The sequence below is a fragment of the Eptatretus burgeri genome, chromosome 11, assembly GCF_056783735.1.
Source record: "Eptatretus burgeri isolate ZD-2024b chromosome 11, Ebu_testis_v1, whole genome shotgun sequence".
NCBI classification, from domain to species: domain Eukaryota; kingdom Metazoa; phylum Chordata; class Myxini; order Myxiniformes; family Myxinidae; genus Eptatretus; species Eptatretus burgeri.
Window position 1 is genome coordinate 25,642,330 of NC_140971.1, and position 11,843 is coordinate 25,654,172.

The 11,843-nt window shown below is 43.7% G+C and overlaps 1 protein-coding gene across 2 annotated transcripts in view; it reads right to left on the bottom strand.

Annotated features, from left to right (window-relative positions):
• Nucleotides 1–11,403, bottom strand: part of LOC147016690 (interleukin-20 receptor subunit alpha-like) — a 33,348-nt gene extending 21,945 nt beyond the window's left edge. The window contains exons 1-4 of one of the 2 annotated variants that reach the window (XM_085845616.1): nt 11,374–11,403; nt 10,838–10,909; nt 1,078–1,288; nt 767–969 (exon numbers count right to left, since the gene is read on the bottom strand). In XM_085845616.1, the coding sequence (XP_085701742.1) occupies nt 767–969; nt 1,078–1,288; nt 10,838–10,883 (460 nt within the window). In that variant the 5' untranslated portion in view covers nt 10,884–10,909; nt 11,374–11,403. Of the gene's footprint in view, nt 1–766; nt 970–1,077; nt 1,289–10,837; nt 10,910–11,173; nt 11,197–11,373 lie in introns of those variants that run through there. The other variant, XM_085845617.1, reaches the window with a different exon arrangement.
• Between the last annotated feature and the right edge of the window lie 440 nt (nt 11,404–11,843).

The window sequence follows — 11,843 nt, forward strand, 5'->3', positions numbered from 1 at the left end:
AGGGGGAGGAGGGAAAGGAGTAGGGAGCATGAGAGTGGATCTGGCTTGTCTTTGACTGCCAGACAAGGGACGCCATTTGTAAGGGAATGCTTAATGCATTTCTGGAATTCCAGGACGCTAGCTGGAGTAGGATGGACGAGCTGAGAAAGACGAGTGCTGATGGAAGTGACACCAGGAGAGATCATTGATGGTAAAATGAGAGTGAAAGTTGACCATGGTGATGGAAACAGGAAAGTAATTTAAAATTAAATAAACTTTTAATTGGCGAGAGTACAAAGGGGAAGAGAAGTTTCTCTAAAGTCCGTAGTCAATGATTGCAGGCATTCTTGTGTAGAACAAAAGGAATTCGATTTTGTAAAGTCTACAGCTAATGTATACACAACACCAAGAGGGGTCCAATCCATGTTGGTCAGTGTATGCCTCTCCTTGCACACCCTCTCCCTCTCTCACACCCCTCCCGTTTTAATAATGCATAGTGTTTTACATTTAGGACAGCCACTACATCAAGCTGACAACTTAAAGTCAAACATATTAAGCATCCTGAGCTTCGACACAATGGAAACTAATCATGAAGTTTAAAAAAAAAAAAGGTCTAAGTAAGCCTAAAAAGGTCCGATGGGCTATGTGAATAAAAAGGTCCAAAAAAACGAAAAAGGTCCAATGTGAATCATATTATGTAATCCATGAGTGACGTTCCTTCAACTCCATGTACTACTTCCACAATCGTTAAATAATGGACAAATAGAAAGAAAAATATACAACTCACTGTCTCTTGATGGGATGAAGTCTCGTGAGTATGTCCAGATGTTTGGCTCTCCTCCTCCCAAGTCCATGGACTCTGCAGTTGGATCGGCCCCAACACGGGCCCAACACGGTTGCCAGGGTTTACCCAGAATGTACGAGACGTCGCAAGATGGACCAGGAATACCGACACACGTGGCAGTCCTTTTCCACTCTGACCTACCCTCACTATACAACACACACCAATGACTGCATTAGCCCAGAAAACAATCATACAAGTTGCTGGTTCACTAATCATTTTACTCAGTGATCTTTGAACATATTTTTAAATCTCACCAAAACACCTCCACTGTGTACAAATTCTGTTCACCAGGAATTGGAGTCCATTCCACTACGTGCTTCAGGTCTAAGGATATTATCCGAACATCCAGTGGTCCTTCTGTCAACTCTGTTGTCTCTCTGGCAAGCAATTGGCTCAAGGCAAGAGTTGAACCCACCAGACGATGGTTAAATGGTGCTGTTCGTGACATTGGGCTCACATGCTGAACTGCAAACACATACATTGGACAACATCACTATACAAAGTCTGATTAAGATTCAGAAAAACATTGTCCCTCTTTCAAAAACGATGAGGGACATTTAGTAAGATACAATAGTGCAAGACACATGTTAACATTTTTCATTTTGCAATATATATTAGAAAGATAATTGGTGAGAAAATATATAAATTATTGACATATATATATATATATATATATATATATATATATATATATATATATATATATATATATATATATATATATATATATATATATATATATATATATATATATATATATATACAGCTCGTCGCTTCACTGACAGGAATATTAAGGGAGGGGAAGGAGAGAAGAGGGGAGGGAGAGCGAGGAAGGGTAGGGAAGTGAGGAAGGAGGGGGGAGTGAGGAGTGGTAGGGGAAGGGAAGGCAGAGTGAGGGGAGGACAAGGTGAGGCAGTGAGTGTGAGGAAATGGGAGAAGGTCTGTCCGGACAAAACCACCATCCAGATATATGCAGAGATAACCACCACCCGGACATAACTACTGTCCAAATATGTCAAGGGAGGGCAAGGCAAGGCAGTGTTAGGAGATGAACCGTCAGGACAACAGGTATACTAAGGGGGGGGGTAGAGAGAGAGGGGTGGAGGAGTAAGGAGGGAGGGAGATATATATATATATATATATATATATATATATATATATATATATATATATATATATATATATATATATATATATATATATATATATATATATATATATATATATATATATACATTTTTTTTTTGTTACAGTTATAATAACTACTCTGGCTTGAAGTTTCAGTCTGTGAAAGACAGAACTGCCCAGTGTAAACAAGCAGTGTGTCAACTGCTACCTGCAGTACCAGTCAGTCAACCTTTGTCTTGGCAATGCCAGTCCACCTCTTGGGAAGGGAATAGATCCTTGGATGCGTTTCTGGCTCACTGGCCTTATGAGACTGCCTTTTTTTATTTTAAAAAAAAAACATAACAGGGCCAAAGTACACACACATCCTTAGCTTGAAATCCAAAGCTCTCACAGTAAGTCTGTCTGACACAGCTTGTCAAACTAACATTCGCATGCACTTCATCCCAAAGACCAAAGCACATGGTCAACCAAAGACATACACCCCAGCCCACAAGGCCACAATGCATGGTCATTCCATAGCCTTATCAGTTGTGAATCCATCTTATAACAACGCCTTTTTAATGAAAAAAGGTTTAAAAAAATAATCAAACATCATACAAAAATAATGTACAACAATTCTCTGTATGTATGATATATATATATATATATATATATATATATATATATATATATATATATATATATATATATATATATATATATATATATATATATATATATATATATACACATGTATATTGTTGCGAATTCGTGCCCGCCGGCGTGCGAACGGCCACGTAACTCGAATCGCGGCACGTCGCCCACCGGACGGACAATTCTGTCGTGACCCTCTCGGACTAACGCCGGGACCTAGTCACGGGTGGGCCTTTCGACCTCACCATGATCGTGCCAATCGCCCCCCCCCCCCCCCCGCGTGGGATAGGGTTGTTCGCCAAATTCGACCTACCTAAGTACCCACGCGGAGGGTAGACCGGGCGATCGCACCTCGCCGCAGGTCGACTCCGGACACGGGCCACTTAAGCGACCCGTTCCGTACTATCAGGATAACCGAGCGGTGGCCTCGATGGTTCCGATTAATTATCGGGCGTATTAAGCCCACTACCAACCCTTTACGTGAAGCAAGATGGAGATTCAATTAAAGAAAAGACGAAGCGAAATGGGAAAACAGTTCAACATGAAGCACATTTATTCCGCGGCACACGGAGAGCACACATATACAATTACAACAATTATGCACCTACAGCAAATGCTACAAAAGAAACACAACAATGCAGAGCTACTACTGACTACGCGAGCACACGGCAACACACAGTTTTACTTTACAGACGGCGCTAACAACACATTTACTCAAAAGCAAAAGAAAAGGGCCACCCTCAAAGACAAGGGGGCAGACGGGCCTGTGGGCCAATATTTGCGCGGGACCTGAAAGAGCAGTCAGGTCCGCAAGACCGGGTGGATCCTACCCGTGTCTTGTGATGAGCCGCAAATGTGGCGGCGCGGTGGCGCCCCGACTCCGCGCTCCTTCGCGGGTTTCGTTGGCACTGCTTGGAGTGGGGTGGGAACGGTGCCCCCCCCTTTTTGCACTATCTCAGCGCGGGGGGAAAAAAGGGGGGAATTGTTGATGCTCTGGCGAAAGAGGATAGCTGGCTTGCTTGGGTCCCGCGACGAGTGACTCCACTGCAAGCTCGTCGCCGACCGCCGTCTTCCTTGCCTCGGACCCGAGCTATTCGATCTCTTCCCCAATTCTCCTCAGCCGACTGCAGTAAACCACCTGTACGCCCTCGCCTCCCGACTCCCTCCCCGCTCCTCCAAGGCTGACTCTGCACTCAAACCGACTCGACCGCGCTCCAGGCTTCCTCTCTCTGCAGCTCCCCGACAGACTCCGAACCCCGACAGACTGCGAGCTCCACTCGGCTCTCCGACCTCTCCAGACTGACTCTTCTCGAACTGACTGCCCAATTCGCCCCGCGCCCGGCCTTTATAGGCCGACAGGAGAACCCATATGCAAATTTCTGGATCAGAACGAGCTCGGGGGTGGAGCCACGCTTGCCCATTGGACGGAGGAAAAGGGGCGTGAGTCTCCCCTGATCCGAGAATTTGCATATCCCGATTCTACTCCGACGCGCCTGGAGGCGGGGCCAAACCGCCCCGCGCTTGCTGATTGGATGGATCAGAAGTGGGCGTGTATCATTCCTGATCCAAATTCTCCTCGGAAAGGCCGCACTTTGCACTCGCGGTTCGGCGCACGTCCCGTAAGAGGCCAGGACAGCCTGACGCTCGGCGTTCACAAGTGGTGCGGGAATGGCCGCAGAAGGAGAGGTGAAGGTGGTGGAGGGTTTATTGTGGTGGTTTATGGCCATGGCGACGTTTGGAATGGCGGTGATGCGATGTTTGCGGGAGCGAGTTGTGAAGGTAAAGATCGTGGCTGTTGGCATTGTTGTTGTTGTTGTGAAGCGGCGTTGTGGTTGGTGGTTGTTGTGTGATGGCGGTTGAGACATGGTTGGTTCAAAATAAAGATAGAACAGAAAAACGGCTATCTCAAAGGGTCGCAGCCCGAATGAATCACATTTATTCCCTCGAAACAACGGGTTTGGGCTAACTACACATGTACTTACAGAGAGAGATATCTCACCTACGGGACCTGAATGGTGGTTTGCAAATTCCCTCAACCGCAACAATATATATGTCTGAACCTTATAGCATCGAAAACAGCTTGGCTGATCAACAAATGTTGCATACATTCTGGGGGTACACCCATGGTCAGTTCATGGGGAGAAAGACCCCCCCCCACCCCACTCCCACGAATGTGGGGAGACGACTTGCATTTTTCACCGAACATATACATATGGAATATTGCTTCTGTGGAACTCTTTATTGGTTTCTAGTCTAAAAAATGTATCGGTAAATGAAAATTGCTTTTCCTTTTATTTTGCCAAACAGATCCAAACATGGTGGGTTATGGTGTTTCTTCTTCTTCATTTTGGTTCCAGTATCGGCTATAGCATGCATTAAACGCAAAATAATTTTTAGCTCCCGAACATTCATTGTGACCAGTAGTGGATGTGTCTTGCAAAGCAATTCTTGCTCTTGTTGTATTTTATTTCATTTATTATTGTTACAGAAAGGTAGTTAAAGGTTAAAAAAAAAACTTCAGGTAAAATGATTTTATTTTGTATAAAGTGACTTGGCAGGGTATACGTACACATATTATAGGATTATCAGCAGCATCATTTTCCGACTTGCGTACCAATCGACTTACGAATGGACTTCAGGAACGTAACCCGTTCATGTTCATAAGTCGGGGACTCCCTGTATTTCTCCCAGCAGAGATTAGGACAGATATCAAGGCCCAGCAGTCTGAACTCTTGCAGTTCATCCAAACACTATGTTCGCATGTGTCATAAAGGAAAGGACAGGGTTTTTGTTTTAGATGTGGGCACCAACTTAGAATGCAAGAAGCAAGGAATTGCCATTGTACCCAGTAAAATGATGTCGTCAGTATACATCGATATCTGAGAGAGAACATGGATAGGAAGATCCTTAATAGTGGGTCCTAAACTTGGTCTGTGGAACACCAGCATTGATGCTGTGATTGAGAGATGACTGCTCTTCATGCGCAACCATGATATGACGTTCAAGGAGAAATGACCACAAACATGATATGAACGGGTTTGTGCAGCAGACATCAAGCCAAGCTTTGTCAAGTTATTTAGACATGTCCAGAGCATCTACTCGATGAAGGTCTTACTGATCTAAGTGCTCAGTAATAACTGATTATAACATCAGCAGTTGAGCGAAAGTGCCAAAAACTATACCGGAACTCAGTAAGAAGAGCATTATCGTATAAACTATAAAGGCTTGAAGAGTTTTTCATTGATTCGATTTTCAAGAACCATTCTGATGATGGGAAGCAGACAAGTTAATGGAACAATACTGATTAGGGTCAGTCCTCTCACCTCTCTTATTGTATGCATGCACCACTGAACACACTTCCAGCAGGAAGGAAAGGCTAATTTAGAAAGGAAAATGTGGAGGTATCCTCCAATCCAGTGATGTAAGAAACGTCAAGTCTCTTCATAATTCTTGCAGCTGTCTTGGTAGTGGATGATTCGAATGGGAGATATCAGTATCAGTCCTTGCTGTAAAAACGTGAAGAGGATAGTCCTTGTCCTCATGAGTAGAATTGTCAAAGAACCGATTTGCAAAAGGTTCGATCTTATCAAGAGAAGTAAGAACCTCACCTCCATGGAAGAGAGGCGAGGTTTTTTTATTATAATGTCGAGGCTCATGGAGGAGCTTGAATGTATAACAGATCACGACGTAACAGAACAGGAGGAACAGTGGAATGATTGGGAGAAAACACGCCGACAGCAAGGATAAGGGACAAAATAGAGAGGGAAATAAGAGAAATAGACAAAATAGAGAAATAAGGGGTGTGGGGAAGAATGACGGCGAGGAGAGGACACACAGTGTGGACAAGATGGATTCAGCCGCAAACTCTCATGAAGGAAAAACTGAAAACTTGGAAAGAGGTGGGCATGGAGAGGGTTAATGGGGAGATCATGGTTTTAGATGGGAGATGACCTGAGATGGTGGAAAACAGCTGTCTTGAAGTCCTGGAGAGAAAAATGAGGTTGAAAAGACTGAGGAAGTGGATTTTGGGTGTTTCAGCAGAAGGTGTCGATGATTTACATAATTTGAGGGTGTCATACATTATGTATCTCGTACGCATGCGTGCTGTTCTTGTAGACCAAGAAGAAGGCTTCTTTGGCCGAAAGCTCGTTACAATAAAGATCGTCCAGCCACATCTTTAAAAATACAAACTCCATACTCAGTGAACAGATACAACTTTGTGCGGGAAGTAACGCAGGATATGTGGCTATGGCCTCAAGGGAAAATTGAAGCCAAAGTGACCAATATAGCACATTTTGGCAATGAGGACCACCAATTGGTCTCAAATTGAAATGGCCAGATTTTATGAGTGAAAGACAATTAACCTTTTTAAAGTCCATGAAATAATTTAAATGGTTGGATTCACTTAAACTTTTCCTGTCACTGGAGATGGGGACTTTTTCTCATTTACTGTATGCCAGAAGCCACAAGGTCCAAATGGCTAAAAGAAAACAAAATCCAAGCCGAATCATTGTAAAACTCCTGGTGTACGAACAGGTGATGCAAATTGCTACTTAACATCCTTAACGACTCATTGGCTGCACTCGTTTCTGGAAAGTCTGTGCAGCTGCCAGGGGTTTGTCCCATTACCAATCACCTTGCTACCGCTTGCCAAGCCAGCCGTTCCTTATCAACCGTTCCATTGGAGTGGTTGCTTGAGTGCTTAGACCACTTTGCAAGCGCTCTACTAGTTAATTGGTAATGGAACACACCCCTGGGCTCAGGAGTACCAAGTTGACTGGGTAATGCCTGTGGCTGGTGAAGGTTGTAGCTCAATAAGCTATGAACTTGAACTATGGTTGTGAATCCCGTTTTACTCGACACTTCTTCGCTGAAAAACACAAAAGGTAAAAAAGAGAGATCTGTGCAGACCCTTAAATGTGGATTTAAAAAAAAAAACTTCTTTATGGAAATCCTGGGACACGTGGCTGCTGCTGACACTGAACACGACTCCTCACTGACATCATCAAAACGTTCTTGCATTCACTCCTACGCCCTTGCATCACGTTGTACGCCTCTGCAATTCAGCGTTTTTACACCTGTGATCAGGAAAAACAGGTAATCTTTCATGAACCTCAAGTGCTGTATCACGTTTCAGGGACAGTGATCTGAGTGGTTGCTTGAAACCTGTACATGTTTTCTTCAACAATGACTTTATGATCTGTAGTGCCATATTAAAACTGGCTGGAGTAGTAAGCCATCAAATTGCAGACACCTGCATGTATTGTATTACCTGGATGTATTGCTGTATGTATGTATTGCAGACACATATATGTATTGTATTACTGGTATGTATTGCAGACACCTGTATGCATTTGTATTACTGGTATGTATTGCAGACACCTGTATGCATTTGTATTACCTGTATGTATTGCAGACACCTGTATGTATTGTAATACCTGGATGTATTGCTGTATGTATTGCAGACACCTGAGCATCAGAGTTGAGTTTTTTTTCCCCACGCTGTATATCATTTTGCTTTGTTCCAAGTGTAGCCAATGAACGTTGAAGTACTCGGAAGACGCCCTGGCATCTGTACCGACTTGCCAGAAGTGGGTGCAGCCAATGAGTAGTTGAGGATGTGAAGTCACAATTTGCATCATCTGTTCGTACACCGATAGTTTTACAGCGATTCGGTTTGGATTAATTGTAGCGATTTGGATCTTGGACATTGGACATCATCAAGGAAATGATGTGTTCGATCGATCAGATAAATCGACTTCTATACCTTCTGCTGAAACTCTGAAAATCCAGGATCACCGTTCACCTCCACTCATTTATTCCTCTTTTTCCCACCTGTGGAACCAACTTCCTCAGTCTCTTCAACTCATTCTTCCTTCCAAGTCTTCAAGATGGCTGTTCACCACCATCTTGGGTCATCGTCTATCCACAACCATGATCTTTTCTACCCCCATCAACACTCACAAAACCCACCACTTTCCAAGTTTCCAGTTTTCCCTTCCTGAGAGTTTGCTTCTGTATCCATCTTGTCCACTCCGTACGTCCTCCCCTACCCCTCATTCCTCCCCACATCCCTTATCTGTCCAAGACTCCCTCTATTTTGTCCCTCAACCCTGTTGTTGGTGTGTTTCCCTCCCTCTCCTTATCCTGCTCCTTTTCCAATATTACGTCCTGATCCGTTCTATGTTCTGGCTCCTCCATGAGCCTTGACTTTGTCTACAATAAGAAATCTATGATGCTGACACAATAGAGATTACACAGCCTTGCCATCCGTCCGGTGAATTGAAGTGGTTGTACCTGGCAGGTAATGTTATCACGTTTGGATCCTTCCTATAGATCTGTAAGTACCGTACAAACCCTGGCAAGCTTTTCCAACATGGCATGAGTGGATATGTCATCATCATGGTCAGATTTAATCACTATAGCCATCTAAATTTATGAATCGCAATGTGGAACATTACCCCCAAGTGGAAGTGTCTTGGGAAATTACTCATACAATGGATTATGTACTTTAATACTGTTTCATTTTTCTTACTTGGATTGATATAAGGCTGTTGGAGTAGCTCGTACATGTGTCGCATCTAAGACAAAGACATTAGTCGACATCCGTGTACTTTGGCATGATTGATAAGGATATTAGTGGACAATAAGCCAGCAATGTGCTGAGTGTGGATTTGAACACTCCATATTGTTTTGCTTTGTACAAGCTAAGTACACACTATTTGATGAAACACACATGGTGAATTGTCTATACCTTCAGATACCTTCTGTTGAAGGTAGTATGACATCAGAATTGGGTTTATCCCCCCTGTCACACTGTCCCTGCATCATGAGCCAGCAGTAGAGATGGGAGCACTTTCAGGTAAACACAATTCTGATGTCATACTTCCACTGCTACTATTACTATGACTACTACTTATTTAATGTCTCTAATTATTCCTACCTTCTTGTGCGGTTGCCTGGTGAATGTTTGTGAAGGAATCCTTTCACGAACAGGCTGGCCAAGCATGATATCGGTGAGTGGGACAGGAATTTCGAATTTGTTCAGGATACCCACGGGAACCCGCGTACTGTTCACAAACGGCACCGTGGGATCTTTAATATTGACCAACTAATGCCAGCGGACTCGACAGCCGTGGGAAGTACCAATCCGAACGTTTACAGTCGGGTCAGAAATCGAACCTGGGTTGGACGATTCAAAGGTATGTGCACTACCTTTGCACCATCCTGATGTCAAAGCTGGTGCACATTTCTGAACCGGTAATAAAACGAAAAGTTCCTTATCTTCACATTCCTATCATTAAACTTCAACTTTATTGCCATTGAGTCGATGCACTGCGATGCGACCAGGTGTGAGTACCACCGATGGCATGCCAAGTAACCTCTTCTCCACTCGCTATGGTGATAGCCTGCTCATGAACTTTGAGTCAAAAACCACTGAACCTATCACCTGGTGACGTTATTTACTTTGTATAGCTTACCATGGAATGACAATTGGCAAATGGGACAATCTGAGATTTCACTAAGAAATATACTATTAGGTACATGCAGGATGTAGTGATGAAATATTTTAGATAGGTGTACCATATCTGTTCAACTGGAGATAGGTGTACTCCCAGGTATACCCATCTGTTCACAGAGTCTTGGGTTAACACCAATCTCGGGTTAAATCACACGAGGGGTGTCCATCGGGACCATACTCTGTGCAGAGCGTTGGTGCTGCCTACGCAGTCTACTTGGCTATTGGACACAATCCTGGATGGGTCGCCACCCTGACACAGTATACCAGCAAGCTGGCACTCACTTTGCCGACCTCGGAAGGATGACAGGCAGAGTCATCCCCACCTGGTATTAATTCAACAGCCGAGCGGGATTTTAACTCAGGATCTTGGGATCCCAAGCCCGCCACCCTGAATATTAATCCAACACCAGGCACACGAAGGGTGTGATGGACGCACAAACTATCTTTCAACCTTACACGTTCCTTGTCGACCTTCATACCCATTGATTACAGCATTGATTTGAATACCGACAAGATTGCCGAATTGTGAAAACATTCCAAACGGAATACCTGTGTGTATGAAGGTTCGTGTCGGTGGTAAACACACCCCTACCAAGTATTACTTGATAGAATTTTTTTATTTTTTGTTGAAACTGTTGCCCTGCTTCGCTGCAGTTTGAATTGAAGTCTCAAGCACCAGCAGTTGAATTAAAATTCCACACTCAAACAATAGAAAGCAATTCCGTTCTTACCCACTGTAGCCACGATCCACGCCAGCTGCCATACTGTTGTTGCCATTCCAGGTATGAGTGGAGGAGTTGAGCCTGAAAATGGACAGAACAATAAGTCAGAAGATGCTAAGAATGATTAAAAAAAAAATTAACATTCATTGGGTTGACATACAGAATTGAAAACACTCAATCTGAACTTGGATACGCGACCGCAACACTTCATCTTGTTAGAAATTATGAGAACAATTAACAAATGCGTGACATATACCTGCGTTGGAATGAATAAACTTAAAAAAAAAAACTTATAATAATAATAACAATATGACTTGTGGAGGGAGCCATCTCTTTATTACGCACGCTAATTGAGAGAAGGAAGAGGACTTCAAGAACATCAAAGAAGGTTAGGAAAGCATGAGTGCAGGGAAGAAGTAGAGGTTTAAGAGGATTACGAGGAGCTCGAAGATGCACGTATGGGGGCGTCGGGGAAAAGGGAAGGGTTGGATTAAAAAAAAAAGTAAATCTAGCACTACCTAAAAAAAAACTTGGATAACCATTACCTGTCAAGTATTACGCACCTGTAGTCTACACAGCAATGCCTGTCTTATATATGGCACAATGCCTCCCCTTTCCCTCCACCCCGTGCCACTCCCCAATCTCACCCTCCCTTCCTCTCTCTTTCATTCCCTTTCCTCACTTGCATGGCTTTGTGACAGCAGCAGAGGTAGCAATGGGTGCCATTACGGTGAACAGGCAGAGAGGGTGGCCTGACGCAGCAATGCCTTGAACCAGCTAAAGACGTCAGAGCAGATTCATAGAAGGTCCATAACCGGGGTGAGACCAAGAAGCAGATTTGGGGACAATGGCCATTGGATTTTGTGCGATCTTTGAGTGAGGGAAGTACGTCATTTGCTTGGGAAGTTCGGGTTGTACAGGAACTGAGACAGATTTATTAGCCGGATCATGCTTGGATACGAGTACGTCTGATAGACCGAGTCCACATTTTCCTCGATTTATATTAAATGATTTA